This window comes from Kogia breviceps, chromosome 6 (assembly GCF_026419965.1).
Source record: "Kogia breviceps isolate mKogBre1 chromosome 6, mKogBre1 haplotype 1, whole genome shotgun sequence".
Classification (NCBI taxonomy): Eukaryota; Metazoa; Chordata; class Mammalia; order Artiodactyla; family Physeteridae; genus Kogia; species Kogia breviceps.
This window is the reverse complement of record NC_081315.1, coordinates 83,844,279-83,870,869: the sequence shown is the minus strand read 5'-3', so window position 1 is coordinate 83,870,869 and position 26,591 is coordinate 83,844,279. Positions and strand designations below refer to the sequence as shown.

The following is a 26,591-nucleotide window of genomic DNA, read 5'->3' as shown; positions in this document are numbered from 1 at the left end:
AAAGTAGTATCTTAAATTAGAAAATCCACAAATCAGTGTTTCATGTTGAGGATTAACATTAAAGTAAACCTTATCTTAAAAGACAGTATCAGAGCCTTTAACATGGGCAGCTAGACTTAAATCCATCCTTCCAGGATGATGAGCTAATGAGAATGACAACTCCTACTTCTTTCACCCTCTTGGGATGTGCAGAGTCGTGTTACAAAAATCATCATAAGGGAACAAGAGTAAGGTGGTCCACAGGATTTAAACTGTAAAACAATACAAAATGGATCAGAGAAAAGACATGCGAAGGCACCCTGGAAAAAGATGGAGATTCCTGGGCAAAATAAGAAGGGTCAATAAAAGCAACTAAGTGTGGTTAAACTTGAAGTAGAAACCATTCAACTGAATGCCTGTTAGGTGCAGTGGCTGCTGGGCATAGATTGGGGAACAAAACTGTTATTTTTCCTGTCCTCAAACAGATGAGGATAGTAGGTGACTAATTTTTTAAAGAGTAAACAAACATTTAAGTACAGATTACCCTAAGTGCTAAGAGATTAAAGAAAAGGGCATTCAGGAAAAAAAAAAAGAGGAAACATTGATTTCTCACTGGTTCTTCTGGGGAATATTTATTAAACAATATCAAAGCAGGACTTATCACATGAAAAGTGAAGTATTTTAGACAGATGGAAGAGGCAGCATGAAGTACCTGAAGAAGGAAAGAGCTTGGAAGATTTAAGGAACTTGAAGTGATGTGAGACTGGTATAAGGCAAGAGAAGCAGGCATGGGCCAGATCATGAATGCCTTATGGGACATTTAAGAAATCTGATTTTATTCTAAGTGCTAATAAAAGTCATTGATGAACTTTAAATAGAGGACAAACATAATCCAAATTATATTTTTAAAAGATCACACTGGCTGCTATATTTGGTGATGAGATTGGAAGGGAGCAAGAATGTTAACAAGAAGGTAAAACTACTACAGTATCAGACGTTGAGTTAGGGAGTTCCCTGGTGGCCTAGTGGTTAGGATTCCAGGCTTTCACTACCATGGCCTGGGTTCAATCCCTGGTCAGCGAATTTCCTGCAAGGCGCATGGCATGGCCAAAAGAAAAAAAAAAAAAACGTTGAGTTAAACAAGAAAAAGATAATTTAAAAACGGGCAAATATGAACAGGCAGTTCACACAAGAGTACATCCAAATGGTCAACAAATATACTGATCGTCAGAGAAATATAAAGTAAAACAATAGTGGGGTATTAGTTTTGATACTTTAAACTGAAAAAAATTCAAAAGAACTATAAAACCTGTTGTTAGTGGCTATATAGAGAAAAAAGTACCCTGCTGGTAGAAATGTCAAGTGTTCTAATTTTCGAAGAAAACAATATGAAAATATCTAACATCTCTAGTATATTTACTCCTTGACCTAGCATTCCCACTGCTAGAACTTATTAGCCTCTAGAAATAAAATCACCAGTAAATTTAAGGCAACATTGTAGTGACAAAGAACAGGGAAAAGGAAGTATTTATGTGTCTACAAACATGAAAATGATAACACTGTAGAGAAAAAATTGAACACACAGATAAGGCTGTTTAAAAGGGGGAAAAAAAGGGCTTCCCTGGTGGTGCAGTGGTTGAGAGTCCGCCTGCCGATGCAGGGGAGGCGGGTTCGTGTCCTGGTCCGGGAAGATCCCACATGCCGCGGAGCGGCTGGGGCCGTGGGCCATGGCCGCTGGGCCTGAGCATCCGGAGCCTGTGCTCCGCAACGGGAGAGGCCACAACAGTGAGAGGCCCATGTACCGCAAAAAAAAAAAAAAGGGGGGGGGGGAGACTATTAAAAGTCATGCAGGTGATCATATTTACACATTTATGAACATTATGTATATGTGAATATGTATAAAGAACTCATGCAAAAGCCAAATGAAATCAGTTGTCAGCTGTAGGCATGAAGAAATAGAAGACTAAAGGGCAACACTGGTGGTATTGCCTGCGTGCTCCACAGAATGTTAATGTGTTATTTCTTCTTTTAACCACCTCCCTTATTCATTCTTCATATTACCATTTGATTTTGCTCACAGAGTAAAAAACAGGAGAAAATGTTCCGATATGTAAACATGCATATACAATTTGCTGGATAATTTTTATATACATAACTAATAAATTGGTTTATGCATCAATCTCTTTGAGAAATTGGTTACCAAGAAACACTCTCTTAGATTTTATCTTCTTTTAGTACAACAAGATAGTGTTTTGAGCCTGCAAGACTGAGAACCAAACCCTGGAAAGAAATGATCCTATCAACTTACGGGAGATCTGACTGGGAAGCTATTGGGCTTTTGTCAAAATACAACCCCTGTCTCTCCAGGCAACAGTGAATCTGTTAAAACATTCTTTGGAAGTATGAAAAAGTTAAAACAGTGTTTGGAACAATATAATATTACAGATCAATCAAAGTAATATTTTGGCCCCTCACAAATTAGAATTTAAATGTCCAATTTATCTTCTATACAGTTCTACAGCAGAGGTTGAAAAGGTTATAGACAGATGTTTGTACTAGATTAAAACATTTGCATCCCTGTACCACCTCTTAATACATATTGTAAGCATGTTTAAGTATCTGTGGCAATATGCATATCTGCATCTAACCATGATATGTTCAATGTTTAATTCTCTAGAAGGATCCCACAATATCTAAATCTACTGGTTTCTGAATTCTAAGAGTTTTGAAAGTGAGAGGTTCCCTGTTACCTAAATTTACTGACATACTGAAGTTCAGATAGCAAACAAGAGTATGGATAGAGACTGACCTAAAAAATGTATCCTTACCTATTCAGTTTGAATTCAGATAATGAGTTTGGATAGGAAAAGTTCAGCTACTGTGGAATAACTGTATAGTCCCATATTTTATGTACCTGAGGATAACTCCTAAAACATTTGCTAATACCATAAATATATGGGTGGTAAAAAAAGTATGTCAAGAACATGATTCTACAGAAAAGGAACTAATAGTATTAGGTCATTCTTACTGAGGAAGGTTATCCTCCTACCAATGTTATACTCCTTTCTATCCTGCCAAAAAATTGTTAAGAATATCCGGGGCCACAGTTAAAAGATACACCATCAAGAATGCAGCTGTTAAATAAAAACTCAAACATATTTTAAAAGGTCAGGGCTTCCCTGGTGGCGCAGTGGTTGAGAGTCCGCCTGCCGATTCAGGGGACACGGGTTCGTGCCCCGGTCCGGGAGGATCCCACATGCCGCGGAGCGGCTGGGCCCGTGAGCCATGGCCGCTGAGCCTGCGCATCCGGAGCCTGTGCTCTGCAATGGGAGAGGCCACAACAGTGAGAGGCCCGCGTACCGCAAAAGAAAAAAAAAAAAAAAAAGGTCAGCTCAGGGCTTCCCTGGTGGTGCAGTGGTTGAGAGTCCGCCTGCCGATGCAGGAGACACGGGTTCGTGCCCTGGTCCGGGAGGATCCCACATGCCGCGGAGCAACTGAGCCCGTGAGCCATGGCCGCTGAGCCTGCGCGTCCGGAGCCTGTGCTCCGCAACGGGAGAGGCCACAACAGTGAGAGGCCCGCATACCGCAAAAAAAAAAAAAAAAAAAAAAAAAAAAAGGTCAGCTCATTAAGTTTAACTCAAAACAACAACAGAAACAGAGTGTTGATCCCTGGTGGGAGTCAATAAAGTTTTGAAAACAAGATCTCAAAACACTTCAGTTCCTATTCTTTCAAGGTATTGGGAGAACTAGGGTGGGAGAAGGTGACCACACAAACTCTGGTAAATGAAGAGAGTGGATATAGAATGAATTCTGTAGAGTGGAAGCCCAGTAAGTATAGCAGGGGGTGGTATACACACAGGTATAGTATGTAGTATGTATTAATGTGTCGACCGTGGGTTTCTTACCCCATCATAAAACTGTAATAAGAATCTCCATGGGAAAAACCCACTTGTTAAATTTTAAAATTTACCTTATTCTTTACTGGGTCAATATTCTTTACAGGTGTCACAGAAATAATTCTCACAGGGTTCTCTTCATTTTCACTAACTCCAGTTTCTGCTGCCTCTGAACTCTGTTCCCTGTTGAAGAGAAATAAACCAAAGCTTCTTTATTTCACCACATGAATAGGAAGTGTACTCTCTCACTATACCAATAAGGAAAGAGGCTTAGGCTGATTTAGAAGCCTGGCCAAGTGAAGTAACGTTAACAGGACTCAGATCTTCTGTGGTTACAGACTACTGCTCTACTGTATCAAGTTTTGGATTTCCATCTTACCTTACTAATGTAAGGCAGAAATGACTGCCTAAAACCACCAGATAGAAAGCTTAGTTGACAAGCAACAAACAGCACAACTATTCTATAAGCCTATTTGCTGGGGGTGGAAAAGCCTAAAACAAAGCAAAAATACAAAAGATGAGCATATAGTTTTCTCCAGTCTGTGTTCTTAATGCTCTGCAAGGGAAGGGGCTGCAAGAAGAGGCCGTAGGGGAGGTGTCTGACCCCCACCATCTATGTAAACCACAGATGTTCCACGTTAGTTTTTTTATGTTTTGGGATTCTACTGCTAAAAATGTGTTTAAAACACCACCACTGGGCTTCCCTGGTGGCGCAGTGGTTGGGAGTCTGCCTGCTGATGCAGGGGACACGGGTTCGTGACCCGGTCTGGGAGGATCCCACATGCCGCAGAGCGGCTGGGCCCGTGAGCCATGGCCGCTGAGCCTGCGCGTCCGGAGCTTGTGCTCCGCAACGGGAGAGGCCACAGCAGTGAGAGGCCCGCATACCGCAAAAACAAAACAAAACAAAAAACATGGAATCTCTTTAAAAAATATTTATTTATTTGGCTGTGTCAGGTCTTAGTTGTGGCATGCAGGGTCTTTGTTGTGGCATGCGAACTTAGTTGTGGCACGTGGGATCTAGTTCCCTGACAAGGGATCAAACCTGGGCCCCGTGCATTCCGAGCGCAGTCTAAGCCACTGGACCACCAGGGAAGTCCCAAACATGGAATCTTTAATAAGTGGAAAATGTTGTTAACAATGTTATCTCTACTCATGCTATACTAATTTTGAGTTAAAAATTAAAAAGCATATAAATTAAAGAGTTACATTTTCAGTTCTCCTAAGTGTTAAATTTAAACACATACACACACTTCTATGTAAATTAGTTTTACTATATTACTAATTCTTATGTTTTTCCACTTAACTTTTCTACACATTTAGAATGCTAAATAGTTTCAAAATGTGTAGTACACTCTCAACTTCCATCATTAATTATACTAAAATTTAGCACTACTGTTTTTTTACTAAGATGTTTCCTAAAGTCCATTTTTGTGATACAGTGCTTTAAGAAAAGAAACTGAAAGATGAACCAAGTAGTGAGTGATAGTAACAAAAACAACTGGAGAAAAAATTTGCCTTGATCGATTTCCGGTGGAAGGGTTCAGCTCTGAATTTACATTAATATTGCTTCCAGTCTCAGCTCCCGTGCTTCTAACATATGGTTTCCTTCCCGTTGCTGATAAAGGCTTGTTTACCGCACCTAGTACTCCAGCAGGTTTTGGCTAAAAATTACATATACGCATGTTATTTTATACCTTACTGAAAGGAATACATACAAATTTAGACACATGTAAGGGATACGGTTTCGCTTAAGGCCAGGAACTGTTGTTGCTTTGGAAAGTTAAATCCTAAATTTATTAGAAACGATAATTCTGTAAAACTATATCTAAACATAATTACAAATCAAAAGCATTACCTCTACTTAAAAATAACTATGCAATATTTAATTATTCCTATTGCTCAATCAAAATTAAAAGTGTCCCTAAAACAGTGAAATACATAATAATTAAGACATAATAAAATGTCTTACAGGTAAACTACTGAATATATATAGTAATAGTTGAGACACTGTTTATCAAATATTAAATTTCCCTTTGCTCTTTTAAATGTCATATTACCTTTATAGAATATAAACTAACTTATTAGTACTTTAAAATTATCTTTATCTTACACATCTAAATTTATTATACCATTTTTCAGGGAAATCTGCTTTGTGAATTCTAAATAACTTGAAGCCTACCAGTACTGGTGAGAACACATGGTTGTAATTCTAAAGTGGTTCATGGCAAAAAAAAAAAAGCCTGAGAGAACAAATGCTTTAGATGCTGTAATCCACAACATGATCCCTAAGAATCAGGAACTATAAAATCCGAGGACATTTAAAGGTTATTTCTAAGAATAGCAGAAGTAATATGCACATGAGATAAAGGTCCCCCAATTATCTAGTACATAATACCTTTCCTGTTAACAGAAGTACTCTTGTCTCTTCTGAAATATAACTCTTGTCATTACAGAAGTCCTATCAAAAAAACAAACAAAAAAAGTGAACATATTTTTATTGTCCATACTAGACTTTTCAAGGCGTTCTGCTTTACAATAACAGTTTCATTTGTGCTAAGAAACATATCAAACCATCAAAGCATATTTCATGAACCATACCATAAGTCTAGTTTTAAAATAAACTCAGTGACACACAAGACTTAGTCAAATGTCAGATATAAATTACTTAAATCACATTTTTGGGGGGCAGCACCACGTGGCTTGCAGGAGCCTAGTTCCCTGACCAGGAATTGAATCCAGGCCATAGTCAGTGAAAGCACAAAGTCCTAACCACTGGAATGCCAGGGAATTCCCTTAAATCACATTTTAAATAAAACACACTTCTATTCTTTCATATGGTTCAGGGCAAACAGTCAATGAACTATATTCTCCACTCCATTATAAAATTTATTTATTTATTTTTTTGCAGTATGCAGGCCTCTCACTGTTGTGGCCTCTCCCGTTGCGGAGCACAGGCTCCGGACGCACAGGCCCAGCGGCCATGGCTCACGGGCCCAGCTGCTCCGTGGCATGTGGGATCTTCCCGGACCGTGACACGAACCCGTGTCCCCTGCACCGGCAGGCGGACTCTCAACCACTGCACCACCAGGGAAGCCCCAAAATATACTTAAAAAAAAAATTTATTTGGCCACACCACGTGTCACACGGGATCTTAGTTCCCCGACCAGGGACTGAAGCCATGCCTCCTGCAGTGGAAGCATGGCGTCTTAAGCTCTGGACTGCCAGGGAAGTCCCTAAAATTTACTTCTTTGGGGCTCCCAAAGCATCCAAAATCGTATTATGCATATATCAGGCACCTAATATTCACTAAAAGAACCCCACACAGAATCTCAAGAAAATTCTCCTTACTGAAAAAAAATCTGTTACTTTAATTAAAAATATTTTGTTTCCTAGAACCATAAGTAGACTGTCCAAATCATAAAGGTAAATACACCATCAAAATCTAATTAAGTCAATTATAATGTTCTTTGGCTGCAGTGATATTAACCAGTTAATAAATGAATTAAACCAAATGTGGACACTGATGATACTTTTGAAAGTTATAGCTGTATAAGAGTTTAATTTGATCCTATGGTGCCTCTATCTGTTAATTATCCTGGGAATAGCACATGAGTAAACTACAATGGTCTCACGGAAGCAAAATGACTTACTACCATCTGGAAGTTCATTAATTTTTAAGTAATTGCACTTAAAAATTATTTTTCTTTTATTAAGTTTACCTTCACACTAGTGTCACAGAAAAGAACAGAGGGCTTAAATGTGCCTATAAAAAGAAATAACACTTTTGGCATGTGTTCTAGGCAAGGCTGTATCTTTCTTTTCCTCCCCACAAAGGCTTTTATGTAGCTAAAATAAATGTTACATGAAGATATACTATAGCTTCTCTAAGCTCACTATATTAATATGCCTAGTTTTCTCCTGTCTGGATTTATACCATATTAAAAGCAACATATTAGAAAAGGAAATGAGGAAAGCTGATCATTGAAAACAGAAAAAAACCGAAATTATTATTAAGAAGGCTAAAGACATTCTAAGTTTCATAGCAAGACAAAAAACAACCAGAATTAGGTGTAGTGACAAACAGCAATTTAAATTCTTGATGATGTATGAAGATTCTATTTGGGTACTATTCCAGTCATGATAGTCCTGGGTCAACAATAAAGTAAATTTAAATTCAAGAGCTCACTCAGGAGTATTTATAAAGACCAGTAAATTCAATTAGAACAGAAGTAACTTTGCAATCCTTATTATTCCTATCAAAACCAGGCAGAGTAAATTCTGAGTACTAAAAGTCTGATTAAAATTTTTGTTGAAAATTTTAAATGCCTTATTTTTTCCAATTAAAAATACTAAGGATAGTTTTTTAAACAAAGCACAGGAAAGTTAAACTTTAAAATACCACCTTAAAGTGGGTAATAAATAAAAGGCATTCTTTTTGAAAAAGTTTCTTAATCCATATTAGCTGGAAAAACGTAAAGAGCTTTAGTTAGCTGAAAAATTTACTTACATGGAAAACTTCATTTGCTGACAGCAGAATAAATGTACTATTTATTATTAATACCATTTATTAAATGCTTACTTTGTGACAAACTCTTAGAAACCTAGGTATATTAGTAATTGTTCACAGGTATTATCATCATCTGCATTTTAGAGATGAAGACATTGAGGCTTAGAAGAGTTAACGTGTGTAAGGTCCTTCAAATTAGAAATGGTTGATTCTAATCCAGGTCTGTCAATTGCCAAGACCAATTCCATTCATTCTAACATTTTATTTCATATATAGATGTATATATATTTATACTCTACCAAATATTTTGTTTACTTCTTGTCTGAAAAAATACTAACAGTGTTTTAATGAGATGAAAACAATTTAAGAAATTTGAAAATTCCTCTTACATATTAGAAATATCCAGAAGGAATAGCTCACATAGGAACACCACCACCAAGCTTGATTTGTATTCTCTACTCTGTAAGGTGAGAATGATATTTTTCAGGCTTTGGAAGACAATCTCCCATTTCTTGATAAACTCACAGAGGTTTTTTTTGTTTTTGTTTTTTGTTTTACTCTGTAGTCAAGACAGTCCAATACTTGCCACTAGGGTTGATAGTAACAAATTTAAATAGGTTTAGTATGGTAGAAAAATGAAGGGAAGAAAATTACCTTTTCAGGTTGTGTAAAAAATTTCATTGGAAGGACCGGATCCTTTGGTGAATCTGCATTGCACAAAGCACTTTTACTATTTATAACACACAGGGCCACATCACACACTGTATAAAGTTTCTAGGGAGGAAAAAAAAATCACATATAGCTTTCAGTAGTGAAAAATAACCACAAGTACCAATTCTAACCAATATATAAAATCGAATCAAAACAATAATATGGGGTTATTATCTATTCCTTGAACATTCTGCATTTGTATTTGGCATTTCTTCTTATGTAGCCTCCTAGTAAACAACAAAAAAAAGACTCCTTCATCTTAATTTAACATGAATGCCAAGTATGTGTTAAAAACAACAAACCAAACTAAAGGAAACATACAAAAGGAATATCTACTTGTCTGTAACTCTTACTAAAAGTTCTAAAGACAGCATAGATGTAAATTTTACTATTTCTTATTCCTGTGCTCTGTAGAAGTTTTAATATCTTTTTCAAAGTAATAAGTGTTCTTCAAATAACAGAATTCAATTTAATGAAATAAAGTAAAAACTAAGTATATATTTTTAATAAACATTCTGTAATCTATTTTATTATGTAATAGTTAGGAAAAACAAGTGGGACAAGGGTCATAATATTTTTTCCTGTAATATCTTAATACCTACTGGCCTAATATATATCTTACTTCATTTGTCTTGGATTCATCTGGAGACTGGGCATCTTTTGTTAGCTTGATGTTCTCTGCCATCTTTTTCATAAAGGCATGGCTGTTATTTTCATTCTTTGTCATTAAAACTTCAAGCATGAACCATAGGCACCTAAATGACAAACATATTCACTTAGTAAAGAGACTGATTGTAGGTGCTTTTGCTTAAGGGATTTAACAGCTTACTGGGGAGTTCTGTTGTCTGAATATAATAAGAGTACAATACAGAGAAAACTCTAATGATTAATAGAAATATTCTGTTAATAATATTCAATTCAAATAGAATCATATAACAAATATGAACACAGCTTAATATGAGGCACACAAAGATTCATTCTATGGGTATTTAATAAACATTTAGATGATATAACATGTATTAATATCCAGCAATGATAAGCAAACCAGCATACAGCACAGTCTTGCCATTTTGACTATTTGCAAGCTATATAGAAGACCTAAGATTTGTATGTAATTCTACTGTGACATAACTCTGAATTTCAAATGCTATGAGGCTGGTGTGCATAGTAACCAGTAATTCAGCTAAATAGTCATATCTCAAACCATTTTTGCTGTTTTCTACTTGTTTATATTCTATATACTATATATAAATATATTTATATTATATACACTTTAATACATAAAGTGTCTGAAGGTGACACCTGAATTTCTAAGTAAAAATGAATCCCAAATCAGGATGAACATTAGAATCACTTGGGGAGCTTACATAGACAAATCTAGGATCAAAGCCTATTATTAAGTTCCCATGATGATTCTCAGGCAGCCACCATGAACTTACTGTTTTACTCCATCAACAGAAGAGAAAAACATTTGATATAATCTATGTATACTTCTTTGGCTATAGTATATGTAAATGTCTTAAGAGACTACTGTAAGGGGGAGATAGATTAATGTAGTTTGTTTTTAGTAGACCTGTCTTACAAGAAATACTAAACTCAGTCCTTCAGGCTGAAATGAAAAAACAACAGACAGTAACTTGAAGCTAATAAAGAACAGTGGTAAAGGTAATCACATAGGTAATAGAAAGCCAGCATTACTGAACTTCTGATTTGTAACTCCTTTTTAAATATATGACTTAAAAGGCAAATGCATAAAATAATCATATATATGTAAAATAAAGCAATGTATAAAGATATAACTTTATCAATTAAAATATAAAGGGAGTGGAATAAAGTTGTATAAAAGCAGACTGTTTGTATACTCATGAAACTAAGTTGCTATTATTCAAACTAGGCTGTTACAACTTTAAGATGTTAAGTGTAATCATTAAGAAAATAACTAAAAAATATACACAAAAGAATCAAAAAGGTTCCCTACAAAAAACAACTACAGCTGACCCTTGAACAGCACAAGAGTTAGGGGTGCTGACCCTCCACACAGTTCAAACCTGTGTTGTTCAAGGGTCAACTGTAAATACAAAAATGAGAGGCTATGGAGCAATTAAGTAACAAAAAATATGTAAGACACAGAGAAAACTAACAGCTATATGGCAGAAGTAACTTCTTCCTTATCAGTAATTACTTTAAATGAAAATAGATTAAATCCTCCAATTAAAAAGCAGAGAAGCAGAGTACATTAAGGGGGGGAGAAAAAAAGATCCATCTATATCTTATCTACAAGAGACTCACTTTAGATATAAAAACACAAACTATTTGAAAGTAAAAGGATGAAAAAAATATATTCATGCAAACAGTAACCAAAAGAGAGCTGGTGGCTATTTTAGAATTAGACAAAATGGATTGCAAAAGACCCAGAAGGACTATATTGATGAGAGTAAAACCAGTAACAAGATATTACTATTATAAACACATACGAACCTAACAACAAAGCCCCAAAATCTATGAAGCAAAAATTGACAGAATTGAAGGGAGAAATACATGTTTCCACAATAACAGATTTCAATACCCTATTTTCAATAATGGACAGAAAAACCAGACAGGGACTAAAAAGAAAATAAAGAACCTGAACAACACTATAAACCAATCAGATATCAGACATATATGGAACACTCCAACTAACAATAGCAGAATACCCATTTTTCTCAAGTGAACATGGTATAGTCTCCAGGATAGACCGTATGGTAGGCCATAAAACAGGTCTTAATAAAAAGTATCTTTTCTGACCAGAATGGCATGAAACTAAGTCAATAAAAGAAAGAAAATAGGGAAAACTGGAAAACTCACACATATATGGAAATTAAACCACACATTGTTTTTTTTTTTTGGCCGTGTGGCTTGTGAGATCTTAGTTCCCTGACCAGTGATTGAACCCAGGGCCTTGGCAGTGAAAGCAGAGAGTCCTAACCACTGGACCATCAGGGAATTCCCTAACCACACACTCTTAAACAACCAATGGGTCAAAGACAAATAAATACACAACATACCATACTTATAGGATTCAGCACTGGTAGTACTAAAAGGGAAATTTACAGCTGATAACACCCTCTGTTAAGAAACAACATCTCAATGAATGATCTAACTGTATACCTTAAGAAACTGTACACCTTAACTAGAAAAAGAAAAGTGAACACTTCAAATTACATGGTAACTTAAAATGAAATGTTTAAAGATACTCAAAAGTACTGCATGCTAGATAGAACCAAAAAGTATGTGCCAGTGATTTCAATTCTAACTGATGACTTCAGTACTTTTCCCACATCACTGTTGCCTCTCGCAAATCTAATCCCTTTTTCACATGACTGCCTTGCAACTGAAATAGGGCTAAACAGGTTCCTTAACATAGACCTTGTGTTCTAGGCAAATACATACATCACTTTTTCACTTTATGAAAGTGCTTTCTGGGAAATTCCAAAATAAAAATTATTTTTTAAAGAAAGGAAAAAGAATTTGCAAATAAAATATATTTATTAAATAAAGAGAAATTAGAATTGGAAGATATTTTAGGGATTATCTATTTCATATCCTGCATTTTATGGATAAGGCAACTGAAGCAGAGAAGTAAAGTTTTTACTCAGATAGCTGAGACTAGAACCTATGTCTCCTGAAAGAGCTACAGGAGGCAGAGATAAATGTTGATTACAACCTCAAATAAGATTAGGGATAAGGCTTCATGTCGCACACAGAAAAATCATAGTACTTTAAATACAAGCTGAAGGAAACAATTTAAAAGTGCAAAGCAAAAGCACAGCAATGGGAAAATAGACATTGCTTTAAAGTTTCTTGGAGGTCATTTGTAGATAATCCTAGGCTACTTCGTACTTGTTCACTCACCCTGCATCATATATAAAGTTCTATTTTACATAAAAACACTTCTTAAACAAGTGTTTTGCAATTGTTTACCTGCCTGTCTTTCCACTAGAGACAAATCTCTCTGTGACTGGTGTAACAAATCTAATTTTGTATTACCATAGACCTGCCACAGAGTATCTCCTATGTGTGTGCATATTTTTGAGGAATTATCTTTTGAGGTTGAAGTATAGTTTAGTTTTAAGGAGAGAAATTTTCACTACATGGCTTTCTAAATTATCAAACTGAAGTAACTGAAGCCCATCTTAATACAAAGGTAAAAATAACATAAAGACCAAATCAACTTATTTCACAGACTCAGCTAAAGCTAACTGCAAACAAACAGGAAACAAACAAAACAACCAAACAGAACTTATTAGATAGGAAAAATTTTGTAAGATGAAACTTAAAATTTACAATAAAAGAATAAAACCATAAAAATGTTTTTATTCTAATGGGAATAGTAAAAGGAAAAAATTTAGCATTTTTTAAAAAGGAAAAATAATTTTTAGACTTCTTAAAAATCAACATGACTTACTCTTTAATGTCACGAAGTTGATCAACATCTTGTGATCTTGTAAAATCTGGATCATGGGCTAGCAGGTGAATCATATACGGAACTACATACTCAGGCAACAGTGATAATAATTTCTCTGAAGTGAAAACATTATTATTAACAATAGTAATAATAGCCTTTATAAAAATCCCTCCCTAATTTACGTTCTAACCGCTTCAGTTAACATTTTTTCCCTCAGTTATTTCTAAATTAGAGGCAACATGACATGTAGATGATACTGAAATAACTTTTTTCAATTTTGAAGGCTACTGTAGACAAAGGATAATTTAAGATTGAGTCCCTGGCAAAGCTAGGAAAGTAATTCTTTACTCTCTGACATCAGAGCAACGTGTTCAAATCAAGCCACACTGCTGATTCCATAAGAAAAAACGCACTTCCTCCAAACAGTTTTATGCATTATAAATAGGACTCAGAAACCAGGATTTTAGATTTTACTTACATCTTAACTACAACAACAGCATTCTATAAAGTCCCAGTGTTATTATAAACTATAATAGAAATATATGAAATAAAACCCTCCACAAACTGATACACTGACAAGATGTATCTGCACACTGAGCACTCGAAAGTTACTTACCAGTAGCCATGGGGTTCTGTTTAATGTACTCCCTGCGTATACTGATATTTTTTAGTAAACACTGTCGTGCATGTGCTCTTCTCTCCTTCACAGGATCTTTGGCACACAAGGCAAAGATCGCCATGTACTCCAATGGGAGGAGTAACTTCACAAGTGCCTTATGTAGCTTCTGAGCAAATATCTGCCTTACTTGATAGCACTCATCCTACAGCAGCACAAAACCAAAAATACTTAAATAAAAGTATTAGAACTTTTAAAACCATGACAAAAGCCCCTAGGTTTAGTTTTGAAAAATTGGCAAACATTTACAAAAGGACAGTTTAAGCATTTTTAATGTCTTCATTTTTTTAAAAAAAGATAATTATACTGAGGGAGTAAATAACTTAATTTTCGGGAGTTAACTGTTTAGAATAGTAATAATAGCAATCCCTTTTGTGCATACATCCATACAGCAAATTGATCTGTAATCTATAGAAAATAAATAAATTTAACTTTGAAGAACAAGTAAATGACAAAAATAAGATTGTTACTTACATTAATAACAAGCGCACAGAGCTGAAACTGTTCTGGGGTTATAATTTCATGGTAACAAGGTTCCTGAGCAAGCTTCATTATGGCACTACCAGCAGCTAATCGCAAGCGAGACATATCAGATTTACTATAAACAAACAAAAAAGAAATAAACATTTCCTATAACCATTATCATTCACAAAACTCTTTGATCCCTTTCTGACTGTTAAGGTTTTTAGCATAATTTATGCTTAAAATGACATAATGTACAAATATGGGAAAGTTACTTTGAGTCCTTCAATTCAACACAGGGCAGAAAGCTCAAATCACTGTGACCATCTGATATTAAATTTATCTGCCTTCATTAAAAAATTTTTAATTTATTTTATTCAGGTACAGCTGATTTATAATATTATATTAATTTCAGGTGTACAACATAGTGATTCAAAATTTTTATAGATTTACTCCATTTACATTTATTATAAAATCTTGGCTATATTCCCCATGTTGTACAATATATCCTTGTATAGTAGGTTGTACCTTTTAAGCCTGTACCCCTATCTTGCCCCTCCCCCTCCCCAACAGTAACCACTAGTTTGTTCTCTGTATCTCTGAGTCTGCTTCTTTGTTATATTCACTAGTTTCTTTAATTAATTAATCAATCAATCAATCAATTAACTTTTTGGCTGTGTTGGGTCTTTGTTGCTGGACATGGGCTTTCGCTAGTTGTGGCGAGCGGGGGCTACTCTTCGTTGCAGTGCGTGGGCTTCTCATTGCAGTGGCTTCTCTTGTTGTAGAGCACGGGCTTTAGGCGCGCGGGCTTCAGTAGTTGTGGCGCATGGGCTTAGCTGCTCTGCAGCATGTGGGATCTTCCCGGACCAGGGTTCGAACCCATGTCCCCTGCATTAGCAGGTGGATTCTTAACCACTGTACCACCAGGGAAGTCCTCATTAGTTTAATTTTTTAGATTCTACATATAAGTGATAACATACAGTATTGTCTCTGACTTATTTCACTAAGCATGGTACTCTCCAGGTCCATCCATGTTGTTGCAAATGGCAAAATTTCATTCTTTTTTTATGTATGCCTTCATTTTTAGTTACACTCTAGCTTAGATCTTCCACCACAGCTAAGCAACTCTGCTTACGCTTACAACAGCACTAACTGCAACGCTACCAAGAAACATTTACATTAGGAACTGTATTTCTCATTTTAAGAGGCATTCACATTCATCATAGAAAACTTGATATTAAAAAAATATGAAAAATTAAAAATCACTTATTTAAAATCTATTGTATTTCCCACAATTTTAAAATGCATACACATATTTACACAGACATAACAGAAATCAGTCTTAAGCCTACAAATGTCTGATGAAATAGAGGGGCTATGAATTAGGAGGTGATTTGTACCAGAAAGTGGGAGGCATCAGACAAATATCTAAAAGGAAAGGATATGGAGGTGAGAGCCAGTCTCTCTCAGGTTCTAGTCTCTGAGGCAGACTTTCCTTTGCAACAGGAAGTTTTCCAAGGGAATCTAGGGAGTCCAGGCACTCCCACCCACACCCAGTCAACTTTTATTACCTAAATGGTAAAACGTGACAGTGAGGTGGTGAAAGGATAGTCTTCTTACTTCAACTGCTATAAGGAACATAACGTAGCTTTGATATTTTAAAGACTTTAGGAAATGTGGAAAGTTGCCCTGAATCCACAAGGGACTATTATTTAGCATACAGGAGGAGAAAACATGGCACTCTTGGACCACATGACCATCAAACTGAGCACTGGTAACAATGAGGGACCCTCAAATGGCTGCTGAGGCAAATGATTCAGGAATTAAAAAAATTAATGCTACTATTTGTGTACTTTGTAAGATGAGGAAACTGAGGCTTAGAAAAGTGACTTATGCAAATTCACACAGCTAGTAAATGGAGCGTAGGTAGAGTTGAATAAGTTTCTGATTCCAGAGCCTAAGCTAAACTATGGGATACATAACATCTAATTAAGATCTGCATAATATTTCATAACATGTGTGTTCCAAAGTTAACCATTCCCCTGTCTTCTATGATGATAAAAAAATGCTGGAAAGAACATGTTTGTATATGTATTTTTGTATGATTCTTTTATAATTTCATGAGTGTAAAAATAAAGAGTCAAAAAAAAGGTCAATGTATAACATTTTTAAGGACTTAGAAACAAAATGCCAAACTGTCCTGCCAAGACTGTGCCCATGTGTATTCACAGGAGTTATGAGGGAACCCATTTCCCTGATCCCATGGAGTGATGATTGCTTAAAAAACTTTTTGCTGATTTGACAGACAAGAGGTTCCACTTAAATTAAAATTGTACTTATTGTATTTAGTGATGTCAAACACTTTTTTAAAGGTAAACTGGTAATATTATAATCTTTATCTTTATTGGAGATCTTATTTATCATTGATTTGTAAGAGCTCATTATTAAGCCTTTGCTATACACTGTACATAGTTTCCCCAAATTTAAAACTTTTCATTATCCCTACTCTTCAATCTGTTCATGCAAAGCTACCCTTGGCTGATTTTATGATAAAAATAATTTTTGATTGTTTTCTTCAGTTTATCAGAGCATTCAGCATCTCTACTATAATTGTGCATTTCCTATCTCCTGCACTAGAATGCATATTCCTTAGAGGGAAAGATTATTGTATCTTTAAAAGGCTTGGTAGTACCTGGCATGACAGTGCTCAATAAATACTGAAACATAGATAAATAGTTAAATCTATCCTCTAACAAAAATTTTAAAGTAAGAATCCATCACAAATAGAATTTTTCAGTTATTTCAGCTGGACCCTAGTAAATAAAAAATTTGGCTTTTATTTTCATCTTAAAAGGAACAGAAAGGGCTTCCTTGGTGGCGCAGTGGATGAGAGTCCACCTGCCGATGCAAGGGACACGGGTTCGTGCCCCGGTCCGGGAAGATCCCACATGCCGCAGAGCGGCTGGGCCCGTGAGCCACGGCCACTGAGCCTGCGCGTCCAGAGCCTGTGCTCCGCAATGGGAGAGGCCACAACAGTGAGCGGCCCGTGTACCGCCAAAAAAAAAAAAAAAAAAAAAAAAGGAACAGAAAGAAGAAATGGTGATTTCACAGATTTGAAGAGTGAACAGGTGTAGAAATGAAACAAAATTTTTTTTGGCATTTGCAGCACCTTGTATAGTCTTCTGCAAACCATCAGGAGGCTGCATCTCTTCCTTCTTTGAACCTACACTGAAATTTTTATTCCCTTCGTGGCATCAAGACACTCTACTTGTTCAATCACTATACTAGGGTAAGTTCCTTAAAGGCAGGAACTGAATTTTATCTGTTTTTGCTGCAATGCTTTTCATAGTGTTTTGCAAAGAGTAGTAATTCAACAAATATTTGTTTAACTGATTCAAATGTTGAAGCTAACTGTAACATTGCTGTAGTGATTATGACTAAAAATTTATTGGAAAAAGGTCAGTCTTTAGGGATGAAGAAAAATACACGAGCATTATTCAGATATAAACCCCAAATAAGTATGTAAAATTTAAACACAAAGCACATAGTGCAATTACAACAGTCAATATTAAGTAAATAATTCCTATGTAAGCTCTACCAACATCTTGAGCTAAAGAAACCTAGAAAGGAAGAAAAATCTCACCTGATCTTCTTTTGCTCTGTCAGGTCACCCTCACTAACCAACATCGCTGATAATAACCGAAGAGTTGAATTGGCAGATTTAGACTGGTTGTTTTTCATACCCAACAGCCACCTTACCAGAAGTTTAATTGCCTGTACCTATAAAATATTAACATGCTAAAAAAAGAAAGCAACTTAAAATTCCACTTAAAGGGAAGATTAATTTATGTTAATTAGATTAGTGAGATTACTTAGCTGCTGGAAGACATGTTTTATTAAACAAGTCTACAGGATAATAACAATGAGAACTAATACTTATTCTGTTTAATCTATGCCAGGTACTTTCCCCAGAGTTACACATGTATTACTTTATTTAACCTCCCAAACAACTTTATGAGAGATGTAGTATTCTTATTTCCAATAAATAAGGCAACTTAGACACATTACTGTGATAACTTGCCCAAGGTCTGGCTCCTTGAATTCAGACTTTTCACACCTGAACAATTGCTTTTCAAATCATTTAAAAATATATTGTTTGAAAATACCTAAACTATACTGATTACAGTGATTAAAAATAACTATTTAGATAGACTGTAATATTTTTTGTAGTACTGAAAAACTATTTTGAATAAAAAACTAGGAGATTGCATAATTATTTGTAGCCATAATTGCTTGGTGGCTTATACTCAAAAGATTGTTATGGAATACATGCAAGAACTAGCTAAACAATGTAGATATTATTTACTATATTTACTGACAACCTGGAAAAAGGAACTGATGGAATAAATGAGGACTATGAAGCTACTCAAGGTGAAATAGATTATCAATCAAGTAAGATGATAATGAAGAAGTGTTGTTTTAAATCCCAAGACTATCACTTTAAAAATCAGCTTTCTTGAGGGACAATTTACATCTATCAGAAGTTTTCAATATGATGACAGCCATCTGTTTTTGCCAAGTTAATATTCTTATGCCTGTAGACAGACATTGGTAATGAGGCTAGGCCTGAGGTGCTTCTGAGCATCAATATTCTACAATCTCTATGTAAAACAGCCTCACTGAAATTATCTTAGCAAGGCAGGAAGGTCTAAAGAACATGCTGACATATACCTATGTGTAAATAACTCAATGACAAGTACAATTTGAGAAACATAGAACTTTTGATTTAAAAATAAAGTACCTCATTTAAAATGCTTATTAACTGTTAGGTTTTTTAAAAAAGGGTATCTATAAATGTTCTTTATCTCAACATAAAAGTTATTAAGACCTACACAAATTTACCTTTGCTAGTACTTCAGGGGAAACCTCTTCATCTGGAGACCATAATTTCCCATTCTTCTCACCTGTTGACTATAGACAATTGAATAAATTTAACTTGTAGAAAAAAAATTTAAATTTTGCTCATTAAGTTTTTCATGCTGAACAGTGCAGTGCTGTAGGAAACCCACAGAAAGTCACCAAGTAGGGACTGGAAAAGAGGAACAAAGTTGGAGGGCTCAAACTTCCTGATTTTGAAACTTAACTACAAAGCTACAGGAATCAAGACAATGTGGCTGGTACCTACATAAGTATAGACATATAGACCAATGGAATGAAACAGAAACCCAGAAAACCTCACATATATCACATATATGGTCTACTGATTTTTAACAAAAGTGCTAAGACCAATTATTGGGAAAAGAACAGTCTCCTCAACAAATGGTGCTAGAAAAACTAGATATAGCCACAAGCAAAGGAATGAAGCTGGACCGTTACTTTATATCATATATAAAAATTAACTCAGAAAAATGTATCAAAGATCTTACTTAAGAACTAAGACTAAAAAACTCCTAGAAGAAGGTACAGGGGAAAATCTTTATAATCCTGGATTTGGCAAATATGTGACAAAGGTCTAATATTCAGAATATATAAAGAATGTTTATAACTCAACAACAACAAATTCAATAAAAAGTGGGCAAAAGACTCAATATCCGGGGCTTCCCTGGTGGCGCAGTGGTTGAGAGCCTGCCTGCCGATGCAGGGGACGTGGGTTCGCGCCCCGGTCCGGGAAGATCCCACATGCCCCGGAGCGGCAAAAAAAAAAAAAAAAAAAAAAAAAAAAAAAAAAAAAAAGACTCAATATCCAAAGAACAGCCATTAAGCACATGAAAAAAAATCTCAACATCATTAGTCATTAGGGAAACAAATCAAAACCACAAGATACTACTTTGCACCTACTAGGATGACTATTATCAAAAAAAACTAGGAAAGAGTAAGTGTTGGCCAAGATGTAAAGAAACTGAAAGCCTTGAGCATGGCTGCTGGGAATGTAAAATGGTACAGCCACTGTGGAAAAATGTTTGGCAGTCCCTCAAAAAAGTTTAGCATAGAATGACCATGTGACCCAGCAATTCCACTCCTAGGTATAATACCCCAAAGATTTGACTTTGGGGACTCAAATGTTCATATCAACATTATTCACAACAGTCAAAAGGTAGAAAAAACCCAAGGTTCCATCAATAGAAGATAAACAAAATGTAAGTTACACATACAATGGAATATTATTCTGGCATAAAATGAAGTTCTGATACATACTACAACATAGCTGAATCTTGAAACCGTTATGCTAAGAGAAATAAGCCAGACACAAAAGGATACATATTGTATGATAAGAGGTATCTAGAACAGGCGAATTCATAAAGCAGGAAAATAGAATAGAGGTTACCAGAGTCTGGGGGGAGAGAAGGCAATGGGGAGTTACTGGTTAATAGATACAGAGTTTCTCTCTGAGATGATAAGGTTCTGGAAATAGTGGCAATGGTTACACAACAATGTGGATGTATATTTTAGGTGGTAACTTGGGCCACTGTTGAGAGTTGCTTGGCTTTCCTAGGTTATCCTCTGTGTATACAGGAGGTACACATGTTATTAAACTTGTTTGTTTTTTAATAAAACAAAAAACACCCAACAACAAGAATGTGGGTGTATATAATGTAAGAGAACTGTACACTTAAAAAGGGATAAAATGGCAAAGTTTATATTATTTATATTTTACTACACACAAAAAGAGAACTATCTTAAAATAGAATTTATCAACAATCAAGTCATCATCTAAGAAGTGTCAAATTTCACATTTGTTGCCAGCCAAATCTATCAGTAGTGCAAAGAACAGATGTATGGAGTAGGAAATGAGGCTTTGGCCATGCTCTTGCATCCCTATCACATCCAAATGGAGGGAGGGAAAAGAGAAAGGAGTATGCTGGCAAGTATTTTTTTTTAAGTTCCAATACTGAGTGTTCAAAGGCTATTGGACCATTTAGAAGGACTAGATAAATTCGATTAAGTTAGTACTGCACTGAAAGTCATCCACAATGATCCAGCAGGTAGACTGATTTGTGTCTTCATTCAATAACTCTTTAATTTAGATCCGTTTGGTAAAGCAGTGATTCTTAATCAGACACGTGTTTCAGTAATCACTTGGGGAGCCTTTTCAAGCTATACATCCCAAAGCTCCAACCCAAAGCTAATTAATCAGTATGTGCGCATGCATGTTGCATGTGTGCGCACACACACGCACAGACACACACATACACACACACTTCAATAACTAAAATAGAATACATAAATCTAGTGCCAAAAGTGCAATGTAATTCTATTTCAAAAAGCTAGTCAAATAGTCAAATACAATTCCACTTATACTTTAAACAATATTTGATAAAACAAAATTCTAGTACTCTAGTTAATTGTCCTTCATAGTGTTTGACTTACATTTTTTACTTCATGATTCATCTATCTCATGTTCTCATTTTTTTCTTTCTTAAAGAAAAGTTCAGTTCTAGTAATAGCTACACAGCAGGATGTCATTTGGAAATTTAAGTAAGTAATAGGAGGTAAAATATATAATAATTTTAAAGTAAAAGAATCATACATAGAGAGAAGCAGATGTGTTGTTTCTGTGACAAATAAAGATGTAAACAGTCTTAATCTTATGATTCTAAATTTAATTAAATGAGAAACTTACCCTGTCATTCATTAGCAGATCTTTCACAATAAAATTTGCTACTACAGATTTCATTGGGGAAGCAAACTGATCTGGTGCTAACATAGATATGTGGCCCAATGAAACTAATGGAGTTATAAGTTGTTCTGGTACATCAGCATTGAGACTCCTACTGAGTGGCTATAAGAATAAAACAGTCAAAATTAGTAGTTTGTTTTATAAATATCTAGACATTGTACAGAAACAGTAGATGTTCCTGAGTCCTCCTGAATTTATCATGCCCCCAAAAATCTGTTCTAATGAGATGATCAAAAGTAACTTCAATCATATTAGACACTTGATTCTTATTTCACCTACCGAAATTTAATAAGATTCAAAGAAGGTAAAAAAAGATAAAAGAAAAAAGTAAAGCCCACATATAAGGTAGAATTAAAAGCAAGAAAATTCCTGCATGGTCAAATCAGCATTATTTTCAAGTCATGTACAATAGTTTTGTTATGTTGTTGGTTTTCTTAACCTGTGGGAACATTTTAAATGACCATGGATCATAAAAAATAAGAGTTCATGGGTTCTGTTCATATTGTATCCAATTTATGATAATAGGAATACTTTTCCAGTAGTGGAATCAGACAAAGGATCATACATAAGGAAAGGCAAACAGAACTAATTTTCAAGTAGGGTTGTCAGGAATTTTAAACTGGGTGGTTCAAAGTCATCTACTGATAGTTTCTCAAACTAAATGGACCACTGAGCCAATAAAGCTAAAATTAAGTAAAATGTTGTAACACAAAACACACCAAACATCTTTCAATATGTAGTATTTGGTTATACAGTCTGATCTAAAGGCTGGGAATATCTAAAGTGCTGAATAAAATGAAGAATCCCTGCTCCCATGGAATTTATATTCTAGAGTGGGACTAAACAGCTAAAAAAACAACTTTCTATCTCCATCAAACCACAGAGCATGAAAATAAAAATCAACAACACATCCTATGTAATTATATATACCTCAAAAATCTGTGCAAGCTGTACTTCTTTATTTGTGAATATGGCATGTATACAGTGAACGGCCTGTTTTGCTTGGTGGGGAGTACCTCTCTTTGCTTTCTGATGTAAGATGGGAATTAAGGTCCTGCAAAAAATAATAATCAGTTAAAAAAAAAAAAAGAAAAGCCCATAAACCACAAGAGTTCTTCTGGTTATCTCCTACACTTCATCTGCAGTAATTATCTGGATGTATGCTGGTAGAAAGCCTCTCTTCTAAATTACCTGTTCTATAAAAAGATTTAAAACTCCTTCCCTGTCCCCAAGTATAATCCCAGAAATACAATGCCTCAAAAAAAGGGCTACTACAGAAAAGACAATTTTCATTTTAAAGCTACCTCACAAATATAGAGAAATAAACAAGCCACCCTTAATTTATAATCTAAAATTTCCCCATGCCATATTTTTACATTTATCTTCTGAGAAAATATTCCTAAATTTTCCACTTCCCTTTCACAATTCTTCAGTTATTTAAAAAAAAAATTTTTTTTTAAGAATCAAGTGTTTTTTTGTTTTTGTTTTTAAAAATATTTATTTATTTATGGCTGTGTTGGATCTTAGTTGCAGCATGCAGGTTCTTTTGTTATGGCTTCTCTCTAGTTGTGGCGCATGGGCTCCAGAGTGTGTGGGCTCAGTTGCAGTGTGAGGGCTCTCTAGTTGTGGTGTGTGGGCTCTCTAGTTGTGGTGCAGGGGCTCAGCAGTTGCGGCTCACGGGCTTAGCTGCCCTGCGGCACATGGGATCTTAGTTCCCTGACCAGGGATCAAACCTGTGTCCCCTGCATTGGAAGGCAGATTCTTAACCACTGGACCACCAGGGAAGTCCCCTGTTCAGTTATTTTAAAGCAACCATGGGGGAAACAAAAGTAGAAAAAGGCCAAGTTACATTAAAAAATGGAAACGAACATACCAGTGAAAGAGCGTATGCAAGGATGTAGACAATACATAGGTAGAAAAGTAACAAAAACTTCTAACTATTATTGAGTACTTGTGCCAAGCACCATTCTAAGTGGTGTTTTTAAAACAAAACAAAACAAAACATGGATTAATTAAATCAGTCCTCACAATCACCCAAAGACTATTATTATGATCATTAAACAGATGAGAAAACTAAAGCACAAACATGTTATTTATGTAAGCTTCTTAAGGTGAGAGAGATAGGAAATAGTGGAACTGAGATTTAAAGATAAACATTTCTGGGGACTTCCCTGGTGGGTCCAGTGGTAAAGAATCTGCCTTCCAATGCAGGGGACGTGGGTTTGATCCCTGGTCAGGGAACTAAGATCCCACGTGCCGCGGGGCAACTACGGAGCCCATGTGCTGCCAACTACAGAGCCCATGTGCTCTGGAGCCTGCATGCCACAACTAGAGAGAAGCTCATGTGCCACAACAAAGAGCCCATGTGCCATAACTAAGACTCGACGCAGCCAAAAATTTAAAAATAAATGAAATAAAATAAAATATTAAAAAAATAAAATAAAATGGAAATTTTTTTTAAAAAAGACAAACATTTCTGTTCCAAATCCATGCACTTAACCACCACACTGACACTGAAGATTTACAACAATCTTTCTACAGGAGAATATGGAAATACATATTACAGTAAATGAATTAAAATTGGCATACACATCAAATAGGTAAAACATTCATTAAAAATATATATCAAAATGTTAACACTGACTTTCTTTTCCTTTATATTTTCTAAAGTTTCAGCTTTTTACAATGATCTTATAAGTTAGGTAGTTTTTTAAATCAGAAGAAAATCCATAAAACAAAACAAATATTTAAGGAAAGATATTTGTCATATATTTAATGCAATAAGACTACTTCATAAAGGTTAATGATATCAAATGTGATGGTGACAAAGGGTCCTCTTATAATAATAGGAGGCTAGACATTAAGAGCAATGCACCTCAAAGAAAAAACTGGGACATATGCTGGTCAGTATAAGTCTAATTTGATATTTATGAATATGACACATTTCTCTCCCTGCAGTTTAGAATAATGAGAAGGATTTTCATGCCAAAATAGCTTCCTTGTCTAAGCACTGTTTAAATCTTTCTTTGAAATTCATTTATCAGGAGAACAGTTCTTGTAAATAACACCAGTTAGTAACAAAAGAAGATGTAGTGTTGATCAAATTGTTGATATATTATTAATTCTTCTTAGCCTAATGAATGGATGATGCATAGGTCAAGTTTAACCCTTCTCCTTGTTTCTCTAGTGTGCTACAATCCAGTGATGCCACCAGTGTTGTTACTGAGGTCTGCAGTGTTGTGTTTCTCTGCTTTTTCAGTGATTCTCTCCTTCCTTCCCCATTACTCTTAAGAACAAGAGGTTTTAGTCCTTGTGTCCAAAGTTAACTCTTCCACTGCTTCCTCTGGGATAGAAGTCCTTTAAAAATAAATCCTTTACCTTAAAAAATGTATAGGTTTTCCCACCTTGAAAAACTCACAAATAACTTTATCCTACTGTGTCAATGATTTTTTTCTATAATGTACAAAGATAAAATTATCATTTCTAGACTATAAACTCCTTAAGAGCAGGGACTGACAGTGGTTATCTTTTATAATAGCCAGTACAGTGCCAACAATGAAGAGAATGTACAATAAATGTTGAGTGATTTCTCAAATTAAATTATTAGCTTACAAATTCAATAAAAATTTTAGGAGTCATGAGTCCTCTTGTCCTATTATTACCCCGTGAGGAAAAACAGGTTTGATTTGGATTTACCCCAGTCTATTTACATATATATAATAACATCTGATTATAATAGCTATCAGCAATGTGTTCTTCCTACAAAAGACATCAGCACAATTTTGATCCTAAGGCAAGCTCTTTAAGATGCCAAAGTAAAAATACCAAAACATACTTCATTCTTATGAGGAGAGGGGAGGTAGTCTAGAGGGAGAGACAAAAGCACCATGGCCAACAACTAAGCAACGAATAAACATTTTATTAATAAGCACACTACTTGATTATCCAATTCTTGAGTGGGATATGAAGGTAGCAGCTATTGAATTTGGAGTTGGAGAGAAAAAGATAAATTAGGAAGATATATTAATCCTAAGTTCTAAATTCTGTGCTAACTTTTGATTATTAATATTAATATTTTAAAATCATGTTGTTTAAACAAAGTTTCAGGTTGTTCCTCTGCCCATATTCTAATGGTAAAGGAGGTGTGTGGGGCTGAGAAAAGATGAAAACAAAGGATACAGTAAAGCAGCTTCTAAATAAAAGTTGTCTTTCCTTTCTCCTATCTTCCTAAGGGAAAG

General features: G+C 35.2%; 1 protein-coding gene across 6 annotated transcripts in view; it reads right to left on the bottom strand.

Annotated features, from left to right (window-relative positions):
• PDS5A (PDS5 cohesin associated factor A) overlaps positions 1–26,591 on the bottom strand; it is a 133,772-nt gene that overhangs the window by 10,970 nt on the left and 96,211 nt on the right. For all 6 annotated transcript variants that reach the window (XM_059067032.2, XM_059067027.2, XM_067036262.1 and 3 more), the window contains 12 exons: positions 23,284–23,407; positions 22,297–22,455; positions 19,578–19,646; positions 18,319–18,455; positions 14,688–14,811; positions 14,154–14,358; positions 13,538–13,652; positions 9,716–9,848; positions 9,037–9,156; positions 6,271–6,333; positions 5,391–5,536; positions 3,950–4,058 (listed from right to left, as the gene is read on the bottom strand). In XM_059067032.2, the coding sequence (XP_058923015.1) occupies positions 3,950–4,058; positions 5,391–5,536; positions 6,271–6,333; positions 9,037–9,156; positions 9,716–9,848; positions 13,538–13,652; positions 14,154–14,358; positions 14,688–14,811; positions 18,319–18,455; positions 19,578–19,646; positions 22,297–22,455; positions 23,284–23,407 (1,504 nt within the window). The remainder of the gene's footprint in view (positions 1–3,949; positions 4,059–5,390; positions 5,537–6,270; positions 6,334–9,036; positions 9,157–9,715; positions 9,849–13,537; positions 13,653–14,153; positions 14,359–14,687; positions 14,812–18,318; positions 18,456–19,577; positions 19,647–22,296; positions 22,456–23,283; positions 23,408–26,591) is intronic.